The sequence below is a fragment of the Oncorhynchus mykiss genome, chromosome 19, assembly GCF_057628025.1.
Source record: "Oncorhynchus mykiss isolate SJ-2025 chromosome 19, ASM5762802v1, whole genome shotgun sequence".
NCBI classification, from domain to species: Eukaryota; Metazoa; Chordata; class Actinopteri; order Salmoniformes; family Salmonidae; genus Oncorhynchus; species Oncorhynchus mykiss.
In genome coordinates this window covers 66535825-66560964 of record NC_143040.1, presented here as the reverse complement: position 1 = coordinate 66560964, position 25140 = coordinate 66535825, and the positions used below count along the sequence as shown (strand labels likewise).

Sequence of the window (25140 nt, the reverse complement as noted above, 5' to 3'; positions counted from 1 at the left end):
ATAGCCCTTTGTGGCATCAGCTGATGTGAAAAGGGCTTTTTAAATACGTTTGATTGATTGATCTTGTCATCGATCTTTTCATCAAAACTGATGTTGTTCTCAGGCTTGACAGAGGCTCCAGCCATTTCGCTATTGTCGGATATAGATTTACTACATACAAGTGAATCAGTTCATTTTCTAACAAATTTATGGCAGTGATATAAAAAAGTGAATATGAAGTGAAAAATGTCACCAACTCACCTAGTTGTTCTATACAACTGTCCGCTAAATAGTGAAATGCAGATTTAATCATGTTCAAGCTGAAACACGCAAACACTTTTAGAAATATCAACATTTATTTTCAGTATTCATTTCAATGCAAGAACAACAAACCAAACAATTACAGGACAGGATAGGTGTAAAGTGCAAACTAGTTAGGACTTCCTATTTTCATAATTTTCTGCTTTCTACAGCTCCACTGGGTTCAAACTATTATTGACTTTTCACAGAAACATTCTGATGATTTTCGCCTGCATGGTGAAAACCATAACAACATTATTGTTACAAAACACACTCACATCAGAGTAATGTGAATCAATTCAAAACCCCTGTCAACAACTCCCTCCCGTAGAATTTTACACACATAGAATAACTAGACATGTCTCCTCCAACGCTTATCCTCATGGTTGTTGGAAGCACAGCTATAATAATAACAGCAGGATCATTGCTTCCATGTTCTGAACACTATAGTCAATAAAGCAGTCGTTTATGTCCACAGGAGTGGCCACAGATGTCCATTGCCTCCCTATGGCACCACTTTGTTCATCATTTGTTTTCAAGCATGATATGCTGACTTTGTTACCTGTCCAATAAATTAGAGGCCTGCTATGTATTTCCCAGTGAGGGAGTATCATGCATGGTGACCACTGTCGAATTGCTCCCCGTACTCTGCTGCTCCAAGTTGTTTTGGTCCAGGCTACTTAGTTCCACTCGGGGTAGCCGGAATCCATTTTCTGACAGAGCAAAGCTGCCAGACAGATAGCTGGCTCCTAGATTTCCCAAGGGTATGCTGGTCTGCACTGTAGAGGAAGACATCTTCTGACGAGGTGGTCCTTTGGAGCCCCTACCCAGCACTCTGGAAGCATGTGTCCGCCTGATGAAAGGGAAAGACATTTGAATATGTTACTTTTTTTAAAATCCAAATGCCATAAAAATAATTGTCCTAAATTATTATATTCTAAAAGTCAACTTTAGGACCCTGAGATTTCCCTGGCCTTGTCACCTGACCAGGAAAAACTCTAGGCCCACATACTGTAGTTATAAATTGCATTTTTAAATGTTAGTTCATTTCTAATGAATAATCAGGACAAGTCAGCGACATCTGCATTAGGACAACATATACAATCGATACCATCTGGATTAGAACAACATATACAGTTAAACCCATCTGGATTAGGACAACATATACAGTCAATACCATCTGGATTAGAACAACATATAATCTGGATTAGGACAACATATACAGTTAATAACATGTGCATTAGGACAACATATACAGTCAATACCATATGCATTAGGACAACATATAAAATCAATGCCATTTGGATTAGGACAACATATACAGTCAATACCATCTGGATTAGAACAACATATAATCTGGATTAGGACAACATATACAGTCAATACCATCTGGATTAGAACAACATATAATCTGGATTAGGCCAATATATACAGTCAATAACATCTGGATTAGGACAATATATACAGTCAATACCATCTGCATTAGGACAACATATACAGTCAATACCATCTGGATTAGGACAACATATACAGTCAATACCATATGCATTAGGACAACATATACAGTCAATACCATCTGCATTTGGACAACATATAAAATCAATGCCATCTGGATTAGGACAATATATACAGTCAATACCATCTGCATTTGGACAACATATAAAATCAATGCCATTTGGATTAGGACAACATATACAGTCAATACCATCTGGGTTAGAACAATATATAATCTGGATTAGGACAACATATACAGTCAATACCATCTGGATTAGAACAACATATACAGTCAATACCATCTGGATTAGAACAACATATACAGTCAATACCATCTGGATTAGAACAACATATACAGTCAACACCATCTGGATTAGGACAATATATACAGTCAATACCATCTGGATTAGGACAATATATACAGTCAATACCATCTGCATTAGGACAACATATACAGTCAATACCATCTGGATTAGGACAATATATACAGTCAGTACCATCTGGATTAGGACAACATATACAGTCAATACCATCTGGATTAGGACAATATATACAGTCAATACCATCTGGATTAGGACAATATATACAGTCAATACCATCTGCATTAGGACAACATATACAGTCAATACCATCTGCATTAGGACAACATATACAGTCAATACCATCTGGATTAGGACAATATATACAATTCAATAGTAAATGTGCTAAAATGTTATTTGTTATAGTACAGATATTTTCTGAGACCCATGAAATGTTCAGAAGCATCAACATCACCAGTGTGATGGAGTTTTATGGCAGGGGAAACGGTGTTGCAGTAGTCTAGTGTGAGGGGTTATGGCAGGGGAAACGGTGTTGCAGTAGTCTAGTGTGAGGGGTTATAGCAGTAGTCTAGTGTGAGGGGTTATGGCAGGGGAAACGGTGTTGCAGTAGTCTAGTGTGAGGGGTTATAGCAGGGGAAACGGTGTTGCAGTAGTCTAGTATGAGGGGTTATAGCAGGGGAAACGGTGTTGCAGTAGTCTAGTGTGAGGGGTTATAGCAGGGGAAACAGTGTTGCAGTAGTCTAGTGTGAGGGGTTATAGCAGTAGTCTAGTGTGAGGGGTTATGGCAGGGGAAACGGTGTTGCAGTAGTCTAGTGTGAGGGGTTATAGCAGGGGAAACAGTGTTGCAGTAGTCTAGTGTGAGGGGTTATAGCAGGGGAAACAGTGTTGCAGTAGTCTAGTGTGAGGGGTTATAGCAGGGGAAACGGTGTTGCAGTAGTCTAGTGTGAGGGGTTATAGCAGTAGTCTAGTGTGAGGGGTTATGGCAGGGGAAACGGTGTTGCAGTAGTCTAGTGTGAGGGGTTATAGCAGGGGAAACGGTGTTGCAGTAGTCTAGTGTGAGGGGTTATAGCAGGGGAAACGGTGTTGCAGTAGTCTAGTGTGAGGGGTTATGGCAGGGGAAACGGTGTTGCAGTAGTCTAGTGTGAGGGGTTATAGCAGGGGAAACAGTGTTGCAGTAGTGTAGTGTGAGGGGTTATAGCAGGGGAAACGGTGTTGCAGTAGTCTAGTGTGAGGGGTTATAGCAGTAGTCTAGTGTGAGGGGTTATGGCAGGGGAAACAGTGTTGCAGTAGTCTAGTGTGAGGGGTTATAGCAGGGGAAACGGTGTTGCAGTAGTCTAGTGTGAGGGGTTATGCCAGGGGAAACGGTGTTGCAGTAGTCTAGTGTGAGGGGTTATAGCAGGGGAAACGGTGTTGCAGTAGTCTAGTGTGAGGGGTTATAGCAGGGGAAACAGTGTTGCAGTAGTCTAGTGTGAGGGGTTATAGCAGTAGTCTAGTGTGAGGGGTTATGGCAGGGGAAACGGTGTTGCAGTAGTCTAGTGTGAGGGGTTATAGCAGGGGAAACAGTGTTGCAGTAGTCTAGTGTGAGGGGTTATAGCAGTAGTCTAGTGTGAGGGGTTATGGCAGGGGAAACAGTGTTGCAGTAGTCTAGTGTGAGGGGTTATAGCAGTAGTCTAGTGTGAGGGGTTATGGCAGGGGAAACGGTGTTGCAGTAGTCTAGTGTGAGGGGTTATAGCAGGGGAAACAGTGTTGCAGTAGTGTAGTGTGAGGGGTTATAGCAGGGGAAACGGTGTTGCAGTAGTCTAGTGTGAGGGGTTATAGCAGTAGTCTAGTGTGAGGGGTTATGGCAGGGGAAACAGTGTTGCAGTAGTCTAGTGTGAGGGGTTATAGCAGGGGAAACGGTGTTGCAGTAGTCTAGTGTGAGGGGTTATGCCAGGGGAAACGGTGTTGCAGTAGTCTAGTGTGAGGGGTTATAGCAGGGGAAACGGTGTTGCAGTAGTCTAGTGTGAGGGGTTATAGCAGGGGAAACAGTGTTGCAGTAGTCTAGTGTGAGGGGTTATAGCAGTAGTCTAGTGTGAGGGGTTATGGCAGGGGAAACGGTGTTGCAGTAGTCTAGTGTGAGGGGTTATAGCAGGGGAAACAGTGTTGCAGTAGTCTAGTGTGAGGGGTTATAGCAGTAGTCTAGTGTGAGGGGTTATGGCAGGGGAAACGGTGTTGCAGTAGTCTAGTGTGAGGGGTTATAGCAGGGGAAACAGTGTTGCAGTAGTCTAGTGTGAGGGGTTATAGCAGGGGAAACGGTGTTGCAGTAGTCTAGTGTGAGGGGTTATAGCAGGGGAAACAGTGTTGCAGTAGTCTAGTGTGAGGGGTTATAGCAGGGGAAACGGTGTTGCAGTAGTCTAGTGTGAGGGGTTATAGCAGGGGAAACAGTGTTGCAGTAGTCTAGTGTGAGGGGTTATAGCAGGGGAAACGGTGTTGTAGTAGTCTAGTGTGAGGGGTTATGGCAGTAGTCTAGTGTGAGGGGTTATGGCAGGGGAAACGGTGTTGCAGTAGTCTAGTGTGAGGGGTTATAGCAGGGGAAACAGTGTTGCAGTAGTCTAGTGTGAGGGGTTATGGCAGGGGAAACGGTGCTGCAGTAGTCTAGTGTGAGGGGTTATGGCAGGGGAAACGGTGTTGCAGTAGTCTAGTGTGAGGGGTTATGGCAGGGGAAACGGTGCTGCAGTAGTCTAGTGTGAGGGGTTATGGCAGGGGAAACGGTGTTGCAGTAGTCTAGTGTGAGGGGTTATGGCAGGGGAAACGGTGTTGCAGTAGTCTAGTGTGAGGGGTTATGGCAGGGGAAACGGTGCTGCAGTAGTCTAGTGTGAGGGGTTATGGCAGGGGAAACGGTGTTGCAGTAGTCTAGTGTGAGGGGTTATGGCAGGGGAAACAGTGCTGCAGTAGTCTAGTGTGAGGGGTTATGGCAGGGGAAACAGTGCTGCAGTAGTCTAGTGTGAGGGGTTATGGCAGGGGAAACGGTGTTGCAGTAGTCTAGTGTGAGGGGTTATAGCAGGGGAAACAGTGTTGCAGTAGTCTAGTGTGAGGGGTTATAGCAGGGGAAACGGTGTTGCAGTAGTCTAGTGTGAGGGGTTATAGCAGTAGTCTAGTGTGAGGGGTTATGGCAGGGGAAACGGTGTTGCAGTAGTCTAGTGTGAGGGGTTATGGCAGGGGAAACGGTGCTGCAGTAGTCTAGTGTGAGGGGTTATGGCAGGGGAAACGGTGTTGCAGTAGTCTAGTGTTAGGGGTTATGGCAGGGGAAACGGTGTTGCAGTAGTCTAGTGTGAGGGGTTATGGCAGGGGAAACGGTGCTGCAGTAGTCTAGTGTGAGGGGTTATGGCAGGGGAAACGGTGTTGCAGTAGTCTAGTGTGAGGGGTTATGGCAGGGGAAACAGTGCTGCAGTAGTCTAGTGTGAGGGGTTATGGCAGGGGAAACAGTGCTGCAGTAGTCTAGTGTGAGGGGTTATGGCAGGGGAAACGGTGTTGCAGTAGTCTAGTGTGAGGGGTTATAGCAGGGGAAACAGTGTTGCAGTAGTCTAGTGTGAGGGGTTATAGCAGGGGAAACGGTGTTGCAGTAGTCTAGTGTGAGGGGTTATAGCAGTAGTCTAGTGTGAGGGGTTATGGCAGGGGAAACGGTGTTGCAGTAGTCTAGTGTGAGGGGTTATAGCAGGGGAAACGGTGTTGCAGTAGTCTAGTGTGAGGGGTTATGGCAGGGGAAACGGTGTTGCAGTAGTCTAGTGTGAGGGGTTATGGCAGGGGAAACAGTGTTGCAGTAGTCTAGTGTGAGGGGTTATGGCAGGGGAAACAGTGTTGCAGTAGTCTAGTGTGTGGTGCGGGAATAATGACAAGCGAACCTGGGGAGCTTTGTGTTCACATTGCCCTAAAAAAGGGACCCGGATCGCGAAATTCAAGCAAACTGAACTCAGACCAACTCCAGAGATGGTTTCAGTTCTGTTCACTTCTTTTTTTGTTCTTTTTTTTGAGGGGTCTGAGTTCCTTTGGAATGTTCACCCGGAACAAAAAATTAAGCGAACCACACTGAGTTCACAAAAATTGGCTGAAAGGAACTAAGTGTGAAAACACCATGAGAATGTCATGGAGGCCTATTTATATGGAATGCAGCCTGACCTGTTGTATGTCTTCAGGATGACAAGCAGTATAGTTAGGAGGATAATTATACCAATTACGATGACAGCAATCATAGCCCCTGAACCTGGAAGAAAGGAGCAGAACGGTAACATGTTATTTATTCGTGAGAGTGAATGATAATTTAGTATATTGTCATCAACATTCCTTCGTCAGCCATCTTGCATACTGTGTTGAGCCTCTCGTTGTTGATAGGTAGCATATTTAGGAGGGATTGTAGATGTATCCTTTAGTGAAAAGGTTAAGTATCAGTTGTTGCCCGTCCCTTACAGTACATCATGATTAGATGGTATGACGCACTGGGATGTTATTTATCAGCACATGCTTATCTTAACTTAGGCCATACTATCCAATTGATTTGAACTTCCATAGGGGAAGTGTTTTGTTTTGACGATAACCACTTGGTGGAATTTAGAAAATATTCTGAATAGTTTATTAACTACTGAATCTTTTTTCATTTCAACTCCAAATAAACTGACGTGTGAAAAAAACACACACACTAATTTACAGTACGCACGTGTCACACACACACACACACACACACACTCACACACACACACACACTCACAGTACACGTCACACACACACATGTCACACACACACACACACACTCACAGTACACATGTCACACACACACAGACACACACACACACACACACCCCAATGGAGGCCGCTGAGGTGAGGACGGCTCATTATAATGGCTAGAACTGAACGAATGGAATGGCATCAAACCATGTGTTTGATGTATTTGACAGCATTCCACCGATTCCCCTCCAGCTATTATAATGAGCCTGTCCTCCCCAATGAAGGTGGCACCAACCTCCTGTGACACCCTCTCCCACTTACTCTGGGTGAGTATTTGTTCTTTGGACTTGGTGGTGGTCGTGGTATTTGAGACGGCTGTAGTGAAGTTGGTCTCAGGTGAGACAGTTGAAGTCATCTTCAACAATATCCTGTGCAGAGAGAGAAAACACGCAGTCATATGGTACATTCAAGACCTGCAGTAACCTTCACATTGAGATTATGTTTATTTCTTCTATTTGAATGTTTTATTTAATCTTTATTTAACTAGGCAAGCCAGTTAAGAACAAATTATTGTTTACAATGACGGCCTACCAAAATGCTAAAGGCCTCCTGCGGGAACCGGGGCTGGGATTAAAATATATATATATATATATATATAGGAAAAAACACACATCATGACAAGAGAGACACCACAACACTACACAAATAGAGACTGAAGACATCAACATAGAATGACAGCAACACATGACAACACAGCACGGTAGCAACACAACATGACAACTATATGGTAGCAACACAACATGGCAGAAGCATCACATGATAGCAGCATAAAACATGGTACACACATTATTGGGCACAGACAACAGCACAAAGGGCAAGAAGGTAAAGACAACAATATATCACGCAAAGCAGCCCAACTGTCAGTAAGTGTCAGTGATTTTTGGGAGGCAGGTAGCCTAGTGGTTAGAGCATTGCACCTGTAACCGAAAGGTTGCTAAATCGAATCCCTGAGCTGACAAGGTAAAAATCTTTCATTCTACCCCTGAACAAGGCAGGTAACCCACTGTTCCTAGGCTGTCATTTTAAGTAAGAATTTGTTCTGAACTGACTTGCCTAGTTAAATAAAAAAAGATGTAATGAAAAAAATGAGATAAAACTGTGTTTATTGCAGCTCTTCCAGTCGTGAGCTGCAGCGAACTGAAAAGAGGAGCGATCCAGGGATGTGTGTGCTTTAGGGACCTTAAACAAAATTTAAGTGACAGAACGGGTGTTGTATGTGGAGGATGAAGGCTGCAGTAGGTATCTAAGAAAGGGTGGAGTGAGGCCTAAGAGGGTTTTATAAATAAGCAGTATACAGAGATGAGTATACAGAGATGACCAGTTTACAGAGGAGTATAGAGTGCAGTGATGTGTCCTACAAGGAGCATTGGTGGCAAATCTGATGGCTGTCAGTCTGTTATATCTGGAGTATTTCTCCTGTCTTATCCGGTGTCCTGTGTGAATTGAAGTATGCTCTCGCTAATTCTCTCTTTCTTTCTTTCTTTCTTTCTTTCTTTCTTTCTTTCTTTCTTTCTTTCTTTCTTTCTTTCTTTCTTTCTCTCTCTCAGAGGATCTGAGCCCTAGGACCATGCCTCAGGACTACCTGGCATGATGACTCCTTGTTGGCCCCAGTCCACCTGGCCGTGCTGCTGCTCCAGTTTCAACTGTTCTGCCTGCGGCTATGGAAACCTGACCTGTTCACTGTGATTACTATTATTTGACCATGCTGGTCATTTATGAACATTTGAACATCTTGGCCATGTTCTGTTATAATCTCCACCCGGCACAACCAGAAGAGGACTGACCACCCCTCATAGCCTGGTTCCTCTCTAGGTTTCTTCCTAGGTTTTGGCCTTTCTAGGGAGTTTTTCCTAGCCACCGTGCTTCTACACCTGCGTTGCTTGCTGTTTGGGGTTTTAGGCTGGGTTTCTGTACAGCACTTTGATATATCAGCTGATGTAAGAAGGGCTATATAAATACATTTGATTTGATTTAACCTTAGCTTGCAGCTTTGACATGTGCTGAGAGAAGGACAGTGTATCCTCTAGCCATACTCCCAAGTACTTGTATGAGGTGACTACCTACCTCAAGCTCTAAACCCTCAGAGGTAGTAATCACACCTGTGTGGAGACGGGCATTATTCTTACCAAACCACATTACCTTTGTTTTGGAGGTGTTCAGAACAAAGTTAAGGGCAGAGAAAGATTGTTGGGCACTAAGAAAGCTTTGAGCTTTTAACACAAAATCCTGGGAGGGGCCAGCTGAGTATAATACTATCATCTGCATATAAATGGATGAGAGATCTTCCTACTGCCTGAGCTATGTTGTTGAGGTAAATTGAGAAGAGCGTGGGGCCTAGGACCAAGCCTTGGGGTACACCCTTGGTGATAGGCAGTGGCTGAGACAGCAGATATACTGACTTTATACACTGCACTCTTTGAGAGAGGTGGTTAGCAAACCAGGCCAAAGACCCCTCAGAGACACTAATACTCCTTAACTGGCCCACAAGAAAGGAATGGTCTACCGTATCAAAAGCTATGGCCAAGTCAATAAAAATAGAAGCACAACATTGCTTAGAATCAAGGGCAATGGTAATATAATTTAGGACCTTTAAGGTTGCAGTGACACATCCATAACCTGAGCGGAAACCAGATTGCATACCAGATAGAATACTATAGACATCAAGAAAGCCAGTCAGTTGATTATTAACAAGTTTTTCCAACACTTTTGATAAACAGGGCAAAATAGAAATTGGCCAATAACAGTTAGGATCAGCTTGATCTCCCCTTTTAAATAAAGGACGCACCGTGGTTGTCTTCCAAACACCTGAGACTCAGTGACCGCTTGCAGGGAGAAACTTTGTAGCAGGGCAGGGGAAAAAGAGGGAGGTGAGGAAATGTTGGACGGGCAAGGAGGCATTGCTGAGTCAAATAGAAATCCTGACTTAATGAAGTGATGATTGAAGACTTCCGCATGTGTCCTTGTCAGTAACAACCACATCATTAACATTAAGTAACATGGGCAAGTGTGAAGAAGAGGGTTTATTCTTCAGCTTTTCAACCATTTTCCAAACTTCTTGGGGTTAGACCCACAAAGAGAGAACTCCTTAAAGTAACTAACTTTGGCCTTCTGGATAGCCTGAGAGCACTTATTTCTAATTTACCTGAACTAGAGCCAGTCAGCCTGAATATGCGTGTGCCGAGGTGGAGTAACTTTGTCAGATCACGGTTGAACCAGGGGCTGAACCTGTTTTTAATTCTCATTTACTTTATGGGGGCGTGTTTGTTAACAATTTCACTGAAAATATCAAAAAAGAAGGTCCAAGCGTCTTCGACACCAATTTACAGAGGCCAGGTCATGAAGGAAGGCTTGCTCATTAAAGTTATTTTAAGGACAGGTCGTTTCACTGAGCAGCCATTACGAACACAGGCTGTAAAACAGTGATCACTAATTACAGAAAACACCAGACTGATATCTATCAGGATTATTTGTCAGGATAACATCAAGGAGAGTAGCCTTTTCTGGGTGTTTGGAGTCATACCTTGTGGGATTGGTAATACTCTGATAAAAATGTAGGGTTGCTTTAGGACTTGGTCAGGTGGTTTAAGCATGTCCCAGTTTAGGTCACTTAGCAGGACAAATTCAGACTAAGTGTAAGGGGCCAGGAGAGAGTTTATGGCAGGTAGGGTACAGGCCGTTGCTGATGGTTGATGATAACACCCAGGAACAGTCAACAAAGAGCTATTTGTTTAATGCTTAAAACCAGCAAATCAAATTGTTTGGGGACAGACTTGGTGGAGACAACGGAGCACTGAAGATGTTCCTTGATAAAGATTGCCACTCCACCACCTTTGGAAGATCTGTCAGTTAAGAACAAATTCTTATTTTCAATGACGGCCTGTTCAGGGGCAGAACGACAGATTTCTACCTTGTCAGCTCGGGGATTTGAACTTGCAACCTTCCGGTTACTAGTCCAACGCTCTAACCACTAGGCTACCCTGCCGAAAAACATTATAGGCGACATTGTTGCCGATGATGTCTGGTGAGGGCCTGCCTTACAACAGGCCTACAAGCCCTCAGTCCAGCCTCTCTCAGCCTATTGCGGACAGTCTGAGCACTGATGGAGGGATTGTTTGTTTCTGGTGTAACTCGGGCAGTTGTTGTTGCCATCCTGTACCTGTCCCGCAGGTGTGATGTTCGGATGTACCGATCCTGTGCAGGTTTTGTTACACGTGGTCTGCCACTGCGAGGACGATCATCTGTCCATCCTGTCTCCCTGTAGCGCTGTCTTAGGCATCTCACAGTATGGACATTGCAATTTATTGCCTTGGCCACATCTGCAGTCCTCATGCCTCCCTGCAGCATGCCTAAGGCACATTCACACAGATGAGCAGGGACCATGAGCCTCTTTCTTTTGGTGTTTTTCAGAGTCAATAGAAATGCCTCTTTAGTGTCCTACGTGTTCATAACTGTGACCTTAATTGCCTACTGTCTATAAGCTTTTAGTGTCTTGACGACCGTTCCACAGGTGCATGTTCATTAATTGTTTGTGGTTCATTGAACAAGCATGGGAAGCAGTGTTTAAACCCTTTACAATGAAGATCTGTGAAGTTACTTTGATTTTTACGAATTATCTTTGAAAGACAGGGTCCTGAAAAAGGGACGTTTTTTGTTGTTGCTGAGTTTAGCTTCAGACTAAACATTACTCACTCAGTTCCAGGTTGGATGGTGTTTTCAGGTTTCTGTTGTGCTTATTTTGCTGGTCGTTGCTGTATATTTGCTAGAGCATTTGCTGTATAGACCTTGGAAATAAGAATCATTGGTAGTAGGACTACAGTTTGGCCCATTAAAAAGGTAAAAACATGTCCTACAAAGTGGCTATATGTTCATTTTATTACCTAGGTTATTGTAAGATGATTGCTAATGATCTTGGTGCTTGGCATCTCCCTGCAAGAAAGTCTGTCATATTAACGATGTACCTGCTGAACAGGTATTTTGAAATCTTAGCATGGAGGCTATTCAGTCATAGGAATGATATGAAACTTGACTTGAGTCAGAGTCATTCAATTGACATGAGTCAGAGTATGAGTCATGAATCATTTATGAGTCCAAGAGCCACCTGAGTCATGCCTGCCATATCCTCACCAACAAAATGGGCGAGCCACAGGAATAAAGTTGGCCTACCTTGGGATGTTGGCCAACATTGGGCAGTTGGCCTACCATGGGAAGTTACTCTACCTTGGGCAGTTGGCCTACCTTGGGCAGTTGGCCTACCTTGGGAAGTTGGCCTACCTTGGGAAGCTGGCCTACCTTGGGCTGTTGGCCTACCTTGGGAAGTTGCTCTACCTTGGGAAGTTGCTCTACCTTGTGTAACAGTATAACTTTAGACCGTCCCCTTCGCCCATACCCGGGCGTGAACCAGGGACCCTCTGCACTCATCAACAACAGTCACCCACGAAGCATCGTTACCCATCGCTCCACAAAAGCCGCGGCCCTTGCAGAGCAAGGGGAACTACTACTTCAAGGTCTCAGAGCAAGTGACGTCACCGATTGAAACGCTATTTAGCGCGCACCGCTAACTAAGCTAGCCGTTTCACATCCGTTACACTTGGGCAGTTGGCCTACCTTGGGCAGTTGGCCTACCTTGGGCAGCCATTTAGACATTTCTGGGGGGAATGGCCCTAGCCCTCACCCTCCGATCCAACAGGTCCCAGACGTGCTCAATGGGATTGAGATCCGGGCTCTTCGCTGGCCATGGCAGAACACTGACATTCCTGTCTTGCAGGAAATTATGCACAGAACAAGCAGTATGGCTGGTGGCATTGTCACGCTGGAGGGTCATGTCAGCATGAGCCTGCAGGAAGGGTACCACATGAGGGAGGAGGATGTCTTCCCTGTAACGCCTGAGCATGAACTATTAATAGGACCAAGACAATAACGATGTGAGACGTTGTGTCTCTCCTTGTTCAACAATGTTGATTGTACAGTTTACAGAACAATGTAGATGGCACAGTCAGCACTATCTATTTTGGTACGGAACCTTCCCTTTACAAACCTTCCCTTTGCTCGCCCTAAATTAGAAACGGTTGCGTAGTTTGAGTTGCTCGCTCCATAAGCCTTTCAACAAACTAAGGAAGGAATAAGTGAGCAAAGCAAGCAATAGAGGCACCTGTTAATCTGTTAATGTCCTAACTGACCTACTGTAATTAACCCTAACCCTAAGAGCTGTAAATGTATATTTACTATACAGGGTGGAGAAATGCATAACGCTTGGAAAATGAGGATTCTTGACCAATCATGTATATGTGCAGGGTTACGAGGTAGTTTAGGTGATATACACATGTCAGTATGAGTAAAAGTGAGGCAATCAGGATTTATAATAACCAGAGTAGCAGCAGCGTTTGTGAAAGTGTTCGTGTGTGTGTGTGTGTGTGTGTGTGGGGGGGGGGGGGGGGGGGGGGGGGGGGGGGGGGACATGAGCCTGTCACCATAATTAAAACAAAATGTAAAATTATTCATCATTAGGCATGACAACGTTCCAAAATGCGATGTGGTTCGATGAGAACACAGAAATTTAGCCAAGGCAGAGATGAATGTCTGACACCCGAGACACGAGAAGACAGCGGTGGAGGCATTCATTCTGGCCTCATGATGATTCGCCAAATGTCATGAGACTTTGTGGTGTTTTGTGTAACAGATTACTCTTTCCATTTACCATTGTTTAGAGGCTGGAATTTTGTTGGATGAACGTACGCAGGCGCCTCGTAAAGGAGACCTTTGAAGTGATGGTTTGACAATCAGATGAAAACATCATGACTGGTTGTGTTTATGCCACAATAAAAGGTCATACGTTTAAAAAAAAAATACAAATCTTTACAATGAGGCCCACAGATCCTATTGAATTAATAGAGGTTCTATATGGAATTCTATGATTACATACATAGGAGGTCTCCAACCGGAAAGAAATTAAATCTACTTTCACCCCGTGAATATGCACATGTGTGTCTTTGGAGTGTCAATGTAAGTATGTGTGAGTGTGCATAGAGTCAGGGCATAGAGTCAGGGCATAGAGTCAGAGCATAGAGTCAGAGCATAGAGTCAGGGCATAGAGTCAGTGCATAGAGTCAGTGCATAGAGTCAGTGCAAAATAGATACTCAGAGTAGCCATTTGATTAACTGATCAGCAGTCTTATTGCTTGGGGGTAGAAGCTGTTCAGGAGCCTTCTGGTCCCAGTTTTGGCGCTCCGGTACCGCTTGCCATGCGGTAGCAGAGAGAACAGTCTATGGCTGGGGTCTATGATAATTTATCTGAACTTCCCCTGACACAGCCTGGAATAAAAGTCCTAGATGGCAGGGAGCTCAGCCCCAGTGATGTACTGTGCAGTCCGTACCACCCTCTGTAGCGCCATCCGGTCGGATGCCAAGCAGTTGCCATACCAAGCGGTGACGCAGCCAGTCAAGATGCTCTCAATGGTGCAGCTGTAGAACTTTTTGAGGATCTGAGGGCCAATGCCAAATCTTTTCAGCCTCCTGAGGGGGAAGAGGTGTTGTCGTACCTTCTTCACGACTGTGTTGATTTCAAAGCTAAAATGCCATCAGAAAGTATTCATGCCCCTTGACTTATTGCACATTTTGTTGTGTAACAGTCTGAATTCAAAATGGATCAAATATATTTTTTTTTCTCAACCATCTACACACAATACCCCATAATGACAAAGTGTAACTTGGCACTCGAGAACATTCACTGTCTTCTTGGTAAGCAACTCCAGTGTAGATTTGGCCTTGTGTTTTAGGTTATTGTACTACTGAAAGTTGAATTAATCTCACAGTGTCTGGTGCAAATCAGACTGAACCAGGATTTACTCTACAATTTTGCCTGTGCTTAGCTCCATTTCGCTTCCGGGGCGGCAGGGTAGCCTAGTGGTTAGAGTGTTGGACTAGTAACCGAAAGGTTGCAAGTTTAAATCCCCGAGCTGACAAGGTACAAATCTGTCGTCTGCCCCTGAACAGGCAGTTAACCCACTGTTCCTAGGCCATCATTGAAAATAAGAATTTGTTCTTAACTGACTTGCCTAGTAAAATAAAAATATCCTGAGAAGCTCCTCAGTCCTTAACAATTACATGATTGATGCAGCCACCACTATGTTTGAAAATATGGACATTGGTAATGGTAATGTGTTGTATTGGATTTGGCCCAAACATAACACTTTGTATTCAGGACAAAAAGTGAATTGCTTTGCCACATTTTTTTAGGCATTACCTTAGTGCTTGTTGCAAACAGGATGCATGTTTTGGAACATTTGTATTCTGTACAGGATTCTTTCTTTTCACTCTGTCAATTAGGTTAGTATTGTGGAGTAACTACAATGTTGTTGATCCATCCTCAGTTGTTTTCTCCTATCACAGCCATTAAACTCTGTAACTGTTTTAAAGTCACCATTGGCCTCATGATGAAATCCCCGAGAAGTTTCCTTCCTCTTCGGCAACTGAGTTAGTAAGGATGCCTTTATCTTTGTAGTGACTTGGTGTATCGATGCACCATCCAAAGTGTAATTAATAACTTCACCATGCTCAAAGGGATATGTAATGTCTGCTGTATGTATGGGGTACAGAGGTGAGGTAGCCATTAAAAAATTATGTTAAACACTATTATTGCACAAATAGTGAGTCCATGCAACCTTTTATGTGATTTGTTAGGCACATTTCTACTCCTCAACTTATTTAGGCTGCCATAACAAAGGGGTTAAATACTCATTGACTCAAGACATTTCAGCTTTTCATTTTTAATTAATTTGTAAATATTTTGAGAAACATAATTCCACTTTGACATTATCGTGTATTTTGGCATTATGGGGTGTGTAGGCTAAATCTAAATTTAATCCATTTAAAATTCAGTCTGTAACATAACAAAATGTGGAAAAAGTCAAGGGGTGTGAATAGTTTCAGAAGGCACTGTATACAATATTAGGGAGAACAAGTTAATAGTAAACAGCTCATGTTTAAGTTGGGTGGTTAAGCTAGCGCCCAATTGACTCCTTAAAGGAGTGCTCTCCTCGACCCAGAATGCACTGCGCGGTCTATTGAAAATAAACGGTTAGTATTCTCACTGGCGTTACGGCTAATGCTAATAGGTGTAGCATCTCCCCCTTTCTTAGAATATTAGTAGATCACTGACTTACTCCTAGTGCTCAAAGGGATAGCTTACTTTTTTTGGAAGTTTTTGTATATTTTCAACACGCTCCAAAAATGCTTGCTAGCTAAATACCAAAACTAAAAATTACTTGGATGAAATTACAACGCCCTAAGTTAAGCTAACACTTCTTAAACATGACCTTAAAAATGAACTAATCAAACAGTAAGTGTGTTTTGTGTAACAGCTTCATCCAGTAACCTGGCTTCTGGGTTATTGTGTGGCGGCTACTAAGAGTTCAATACAATATAATTCAATCTGAACGGGGTGCTTCAAACGATAACAACATTTGCATCGGCTATAAAAAGCTGAAAACCCTGGAACACGGAAGAGCAGCCTTTGTACCATTACATGCAGCTAGTACTACACCCGCACACTCTCTCGCACACACACACACGGAAGCTTGCACACACGTTGAGGGAGAGGTTATTTTCCTGGCACCATTCCGCCAGGGGCCCTCACCTCCACAACGACGAAACAGCCTACAAGGAGGAAGTGAGGTCCCTGGTGGAGTAATGCCAGGAAAATAACCTCTCCTTCAACGTGAACAAAAACGAAGGAGCTTGATCGTGATCTTCAGGAGACAGCAGACGGAGCACGTCCCCACCCACATCGACAGGGCTGCAGTGGAGAAGGTGAAAAGCTTCAAGTTCCTCAGCGTGCACATCACTGACAATCTGAAATGGTCCACCCACACAGACAGTGTGGTGAAGAAGGTGCAGCAGTGCCTCTTCAACCCCAGGAGGCTGAATAAATGTGGCATGGCCCTTAAGATGCTCACAAACTTCTAGAGATGCATAATTGAGAGCGTCCTGTCTGTCTGTATCACCACCTGGTATGGCAAATGCACCATTCGCAACCGCAGGGCTCTCCATAGGGTGGTGCGGTCAGCCAAACGCATCATCAGGGGCACACTGCCTGCCCTCCAGGACATCTACAGCACCTGACATCACAGGAAGATCATCAAGGACCTCAGCCACCCGAGTCACGGCCTGTTCGCCACACTATCATCCAGAAGACGAGGTCAGTACAGGTGCATCAAAGCTGGGACCGAGAGACTGAAAAACAGCTTCTATCTCAAGGCCATCAGACTGTTAAATAGTCACCACTAACTGGCCTCCGCCCAGTACCCTGCCCTGAACTTAGTCACTGTCTCTAGCCAGATACCACGCGGGTACTCTAACATGCACCTTAGAGGCTGCTGCCATATGTATATTCATGCAACACTGGTCACTTTATGAGTGGTTGCTGCCCTATGTATAATGAACAAAAATCTAAACACAACATGTAAAGTGTTGGTCCCATGTTTCATGAGCTGAAATAAAATATGTTCATTATGCACAAACAGCTTATTTCTCTCAAATTTTGGCCACAAATTTGTTTACATACCTGTTAGTGAGCATTTCTCCTTTGCCAAGATAGTCCATCCACCTGACAGGTGTGGTATTTCAAGAAGCTGATTAAACAGCATGATCATTACACAGGTGCAGCTTGTGCTGGGGACAATAAAAGGCAACTCTAAAATGTGCAGTTTTGTCACAGAATTATCAAGTTTTGAGGGAGCATGCAATTGGCATGCTGGCTACAGGAATGTCCACCAAAACTGTTGCCAGATAATTTAGTGTTCATTTCTATACCATAAGCTGCCTCCAACATCGTTTTAGAGAATTTGGCAGTACACCCAACCGGCTTCACAACCGCAGACCACTCCACAACCGGCTTCTTCACCTGCGGCATGGTCTGAGACCAGCCACCCAGACATCTGATGTAACTGTGGGTTTACACAACTGAAGAATTTCAGCACAAACAGTCAGAAACCGTCTCAGGGAAGTTCATCTGCCTGCTTGTTGTCCACACCAGGGTCTTGAACTGACTGCAGTTCGGCATCGTAACCAACTTCAGTGGGCAAATGCTCACCTTCAAAGGACACTGGCATGCTGGAGAAGTGTGCTCTTCACAGATTTCAACTGTACCAGGCAGATGGCAGACAGCGTGTATGGCGTCGTGTAGGTGAGGGGTTTGCCGATGTCAACATTGTGAACAGAGTGCCCCGTGGCGGTGGGGTTATGGTATGGGCAGGCATAAGCTACGGACAACCAACACAATTGCATTTTAGCTTTGGCAATTTGAATGCACAGAGATACCTTGACGAGATCCTGACGCCATTGACATGCCATTCATGCGCCGCCATCAACTCATGTTTCAGCATGATAATGCACAGCTCCATGCCATAAGGATCTACTACACACAATTCCTGGAAGCTGAATATGATTGAATATGTCCCAGTTCTTCCATGGTCTGTAAACTAACCAGACCATTGAGCATGTTTGGGATGTTCTGTATCAACGTGTACGACAGCGTGTTCCATTTCCCGCCAATATCAAGCAACCTCGCACAGCCATTGAGGAGGAGAGGGACAAAATTCCACAGGCCACAATCAACAGCCTGATCAACTCTATGCAAAGGAGGTGCGTTGCACTGCATGAGGCAAATGGTGGTCAGACTGGATACTGACTGGTTTTCTGATCCACACCCCTACCTATTTTTTAAGGTATCTGTGACCAATAGACGCGTATCTGTATTCCCAGGTATGTGAAATCCATATATTAGGGCCTAATGACATTTTTTATATTGACTGATTTCCTTTTATGACCGTAATTCCATTATTTTACTCATAGATTTGTGTGTACTGTTGTGAATTGTTAGATACTACTGCACTGTTAGATACTACTGCACTGTTGGATACTACTGCACTGTTGGAGCTTGGAACACAAGCATTTCTCTACACCCGTAATAACATCTGCTGAATATGTGTATGTGACCAATACAATTTGACTTGATACATGTGCGCACACACACACACACACACACACACACACACACACACACACACACACACACACACACACACACACACACACACACACACACACACACAAACACACAAACACACACACACACACACACACACACACACATACACACACTCAGAGAGAGAGAAAAAAGTCAGCCCCATTCCTAGCTGATTACATTCAAATGGCTTCACCACCACAAAACATGCAAAACACAATTTCATAACAGCAAGAATATTTTCCACGCTGGGGGCGTAGATAGCTACCTCCTCTCCTAATGCAAGGAACTGAGCAGGGCAGAACCCGGGAGGCCCCACATCTGTTTTCCATAAATCCAAACTTCTGTCCAAAGTGATCAACATGTTGGAAGTCAATGTACATGCAGACACTGTGTCTCTACTCCACAGTTATCAGTACAACAACCTCATAGTAACTCCCTCCCAAAATAGTAACAGCCAATAAAGTACAGTATATAAATTCAGCATCCAATCAATTGGCCAGTTATAATAAGCCATCCATTGGTTGAAAAAGTCAATCACTACCTAAGGCCATAAAAATATTATTAAATGTTTAACAGCTTACTTTTTTTTTTAAGTGAGGGGAGGAATTAAAACGGTAACCTTAGTTCAGCACCTATCAAAAAAGGTGCTATCTAGAACCTGAAGGGTTTCTTCAGCTGTCCCAATAGGAAAACCCTTTTGGAACCCTTTTTTCTAAGAGGGGTGACCTAATCAAGATATTTTGAGCCTCTTGTGGAGGCTGAAAGGGGCATAGTTCATCCATAATCCGAGAGGAAGTTGTGTATCTCTTTAGTGGAAGCCTGAAGACATGCTCTACTAGTACAACATTTCACATTTTCGGGTTTTATTGTTGAGAAAAGTAAAGGTGGCATCCGTTAGATATTTTATTACATTTGCAGTATTATAAACTCAGCAAAAAAAGAAACGTCCTCTCACTGTCAACTGCGTACATTTTCAGCAAACTTAACATGTGTAAATATTTGTATGAACATAACAAGATTCAACAACTGAGACATAAACTGAACAAGTTCCACAGATATGTGACTAACATAAATTGAATAATGTGTCCCTGAACAAAGGGGGGGTCAAAATCAAAAGTATCAATCAGTATCTGGTGTGGCCACCAGCTGCATTAAGTACTGCAGTGCATCTCCTCCTCATGGACTGCACCAGACTTGCCAGGTGTTGCTGTGAGATGTTACCCCACTCTTCCACCAAGGCACCTGCAAGTTCCCGGACATTTCTGTGGGGAATGGCCCTAGCCCTCACCCTCCGATCCAACAGGTCCCAGACATGCTTAATGGGATTGAGATCCGGGCTCTTCGCTGGCCATGGCAGAACACTGACATTCCTGTCTTGCAGGACATCATGCACAGAATGAGCAGTTTGGCTGGTGGTATTGTCATGCTGGAGGGTCATGTCAGGATGAGCCTGCAGGAAGGGTAACACATGAGGGAGGAGGATGTCTTCCCTTTAACGCACAGCGTTGAGATTGCCTGCAATGACAACAAGCTCAGTCCGATGATGCTGTGACACACCACCCCAGACCATGACAGACCCTGCACCTCCAAATTGATCTCGCTCCAGAGTACAGGTCTCGGCGTAACGCTCATTCCTTCGACGATAAACGCGAATCCGACCATCACCCCTGGTGAGACAGCAAATCGTCAGTGAAGAGCACTTTTTGCCAGTCCTGTCTGGTCCAGCGACGGTGGGTTTGTGCCCATAGGCGACGTTGTTGCCGATGATGTCTGGTGAGAGCCTGCATATCCTAAAACACAAGCCAGTCGAGTATTGCCCCCATTTTTTCAGACCATGGCCTCCATGCAGTCTGTTCTCTAGCTCGGGAGATCATGTCAGATTTAACACACAGATCTGAAGTCTTTATAAAGTGAGTCACTATGGAGACTTTGACTGTAAAACGATCAGACATAGATATTTGCAGTTGGTAAGAAAGGAAGAACAACGATTCTATGATGCCAGATCCTACTCCCTCTCAAGATCTTTAGTTCTTGGTAATACACCCTTGTTCAAACAAAAACTCAGTAACATAATAGAAAAGTTAGTCTAAGGATCAGTGCGGAACCTCCTTGGTCAACCGTTCTCTGTATTGTTGTCATCTCATGGTAACTTAGTGGTCAGGGGTTAGCATTAACAGCAGCCAGATAAACAATACCAAAGCATTGTTCTCCTTGCTCCGAAAACTAAGTCATTTGTAGTTTGTAGTCTTTTAAATCAGCCATTTTCTGTGTTGCCCATGGTTATGACAGAATCAAGTCAGTAGTGCTGTCTCAGCCAATATCTGAGTTTATTTAGAACCTCTCAGGTTAACAGAGTCCAATGCCCACCACTATCCTCACTACCTTTGTGATAGCACATGCCATGTCCTAATAAGCAAGCTACCTATACTGATCTGATCCTGGACCTGCCTTACCAACCAACACACTAACTAAAACCATCACAACAATATTTAAAAAGCTGGCTTCCGGGTACATTTTGCCAGGCAACACCCACTACCAGGCAACACCTACTGCCAGGTTCATTCACAGGTCAGCCAGCTGGATTCCACTTCCAGGGCCACTTCCTATTGGATGAGATCCACTTTTGAGCTGGTCAATCAGGAAGCTAGGTGAGACGGGGTTTACGACCCCCACGCATGGCTTTCCCATGAAACCCAGCTGACGGTGGAGACAGAGATGTGACCTTTCTCAGTGTTTTGGATGCACAGCTGGAATTAGCTCATGTATTGGAAGACAGTTAGTTGGTATAATCAAAGCGGATGAGGATGTGCTTTGTACTTAGACTATGAAGGGCTCAAAAGGGGGTTCCCTCCATTGACACATTGTTTGTTCAAGGTTTCGACCGAACAGTTGACTGTCAACTGTTTGAAACCAAATCTCAGGCAATAGTCAATTAGTCTTATTTTCAGACAGTCAAAATAGAGAATAATGGACCTCAACTAACGCTTCCAATTCCAATTTCACCATTCTTGATCTGTCAGCTTTAGTCTGCAGCAAGTATTACAAAACTAGGTCTCTGTTGGTGACTCAACATTAAATCATGGGCGAAGCAGGGCGATTACTAATTACATATTTATCAGCTTGGCTATTTACTGAGGTGACAGCCATTAATAACTAACGATCACATGTTGTATAGATGAGTCATGGACGTTGTAGACGTTTGGAGATCAATAAGCGAACATATGACATCAAAATTGAAACATTTGCTGTTTCAGTAGTACATTACACAATTAGCTCAGGAAAGTAAATAGGCCGATACAACAATGCCCTACCAATCATCTGCATTTATTCAACAACCAATAGTCTACTGAACATAAAGCTGACTATAAACTCTGACTTCAACTGTACCTTTTGTTCTATTTGCTGTTCTTCCTCTTTCTTGATCTAACCCCTCTCTAACCCTCTCTGACCCCTCTCTAACCCCTCTCTAACCCTCTCTAACCCCTCTCTAACCCCTTTCTTACCTCTCTCTGACCCCATTCTGACCCCTCTCTAACCCTCTCTGACCCCTCTCTAACCCACTCTGACCCCTCTCTAACCCTCTCTGACCCCTCTCTAACCCTTTGCTGACCCCTCTCTAACCCCTCTCTGACCCCTCTCTAACCCTCTCTGACCCCTCTCTAACCCTTCTCTGACCCCTCAAGCCACATGTTTGTAGTGTATGCTGTTCCACAAAGCTAATATCCCCTCCATTTCCCTCAGCAAACAAATATGGTTGTATTGTTCTTTTCATACAATTTACTTCCAACAGACAATTTAGTTTCCTCAACAACAGAAAGGCCTAGCATTGTTAACTGGTTAGACATTCTCTACACAGTACAATCAGCTGAGCAACCTAACCCTTAATAAAATGCAGGTCTGAGTCAATATTGAACAAGTCAATCAAAGACAGCGAGCTCTGAGGCTGTAACATGGCACAGGTGCAGCTAGACGCTCTTCATATAATGTCACGCAGCTACAACATCAACGATGTTCGGGCTCTTCGGCACATGCTAAAACTACAGAAACATTTGTTGACTCCTATTTTTCCACTGCAGGTTTGATTAATTGTTTCCAAAGCAATTCACCGTTCACCAATAGCCCACTTTTCAGACCCCAGTGTCTGGGTCCTTGAAAGGGCTCCATCTAGTCCCCAGGCACACAAGCCTTTCCTAAGAGGCAAAGAGACCACTGCTTTTAGAAGTTACGAGAATGTATTAAATCCAAATCCAAAATGTCATTACGTAATATATTAATATTTGTAATGGTAAAATGTATTAAATGTATCAACAGGGATTTCTGGCAGTATAGATACACAGTATAGATACACAATGGACTATTGTTATATGTGATACATATACTCTGAAACTGTACAACAACAACAAAAAACACTTGAGCATGTCTTCGTTTGTGTTGTGAAAAGGGTGTACCTGCGCAATGACTTCATTCAGTTCAGAATGCCTTGTTAGCAGCCTTTCAAAAGACAGTCGGGACAATAATACATTTATAGTACTTCACATAAAGGAGACAACGATGAACTGTGCCACAAACAAGACATTCATCTAGTACTGTCTAACACTGTTTATCGATTAGTAGACACATATTGAGTTTATCAAACCACTTATACATAAGGGAAGTGTGAGTTGAAGAGCATCCACAAAAACAAAAGGCTAGATTACATTTTCTTTAGCTGCTGGAAAGTAGAATGACAGGTCAAGAATCTACTTTTAGAACAGTACAGAGAGGAATCAGTCTTCATATATAAGAAAATTAACACATTTCATAAATTCAAGGCTATGGAAATAATTGTTAATGGTAAAAAAAACAACAACAAAGTAGTTAGTGCTCTTAAAGAAAGATAGACCGGCTTTGGTGTTGCACCTGAGACTCACCTGCTGCCTGGCGGTCGTCAAGTCGTCTGGGATCCCCCCCCTCTCGGCTACTCGGTTCTATCCCACTCCCAGATTAGCTTGTCTGAGAGCCAGTATTGTGACCAACTCACTCACAGATACAGCAGACACTGGTAGAGATATAGTATATGGGAAATAAAGTGAGAGACAGTTCCCTTTGTCACAACTTTTCCTCTTTTCAGATTGCTCAACTAACTGTCTCCGCTGTCTGTCAAGTTCTGTTCCAGACCATTCTTCCAGGAGCATCAAAAGCAGCGCCTGGCACCCACTCCCTCAGCCGAGGGGGGGCATAGTCCACTCAGAGACCGTTGTAGCTGGGGAAGGAGATTGGGGGGGGGGGGGGGGGGGGGGGGGATACAATGGCGGTCGAAAAGAAGAAATCACAAAATCCCACGAGACGCAGAAACCACAAACTACGCGCTATACACACAGGGGAGGAATACAAAACACACACAACAGAATGTCAGATGGTTTCTGTTACTTCTCTGTGGAGTGTGTGTGTGTAGGCTGGTCATGCTGGGAAGTATAATCCAGAGCAGCTAGTTTTTCAGGTCTGCTTGCCTGGCCCTAGGCGTTAATGAAAACGACACACCTCCAATCTCAGGGTAACTGACTAGCTAGCCATACCTCCACTCCAGTCTGCCTACCTGTCTCAAACACCCAGGATTTCTCAATGGCATCCCACACAGAGGGTGTGGCTGTGTGTGAGTATCGCGCGTGTGTGTGTATCGTGTGTGTGTGTGTGTGTGTATCGTGTGTGTGTGCCCCAACTTTGGAAGAGCAAAACCATTACAGTCCATGTAAGGATGGAAGCTATGCTGTAACTATGTAAATGCAGTGTGAAGAACAAGTATTTGTTGGTAGTGATTTAAAACTACTCCAAATGGATTGCACACTTCCCCACATCTAATAAGGAAGCAAACAAAGACTGTGGCTAAATGCCTGTTATGTGATATTGTTTCATGATTCGGCGTACCCACAAAGTTATGATAAAGATAGGGGGACACATTTCACCTGGAAGATAATGAAAGAATTGTGTGACGTGATGCAAGTTAAGAGACGTTTGCATGTACCGTTTCACCTGGAATGTTCTGGACTTATAGAACGCTACAATGGTGTTCTGAAAAAAAAAATGGGCAAAAAAAAAAAAATGTGCTCAAACAGGACTTACCTGGGTGGATGTGCTACCCATAGCCATGTTTTCAAACAGGACTTACCTGGGTGGATGTGCTACCCATAGCCATGTTTTCAAACAGGACTTACCTGGGTGGATGTGCTACCCATAGCCATGTTTTCACACAGGACTTACCTGGGTGGATGTGCTACCCATAGCCATGTT

At 44.0% G+C, this 25140-nt stretch overlaps 1 protein-coding gene across 1 annotated transcript; it reads right to left on the bottom strand.

Annotated features, from left to right (window-relative positions):
• Positions 1-313: 313 nt before the first annotated feature.
• On the bottom strand, positions 314-24409 carry LOC149975298 (uncharacterized). Its single transcript, XM_090211547.1, has 4 exons — positions 23784-24409; positions 7113-7219; positions 6249-6333; positions 314-1132 (listed from the first exon to the last, which is right to left on the bottom strand). The coding sequence occupies exons 2-4, from the start codon at positions 7204-7206 to the stop codon at positions 865-867; spliced, it is 447 nt and encodes a 148-aa protein (XP_090067673.1). The 5' UTR covers positions 7207-7219; positions 23784-24409; the 3' UTR covers positions 314-864.
• Positions 24410-25140: the final 731 nt, after the last annotated feature.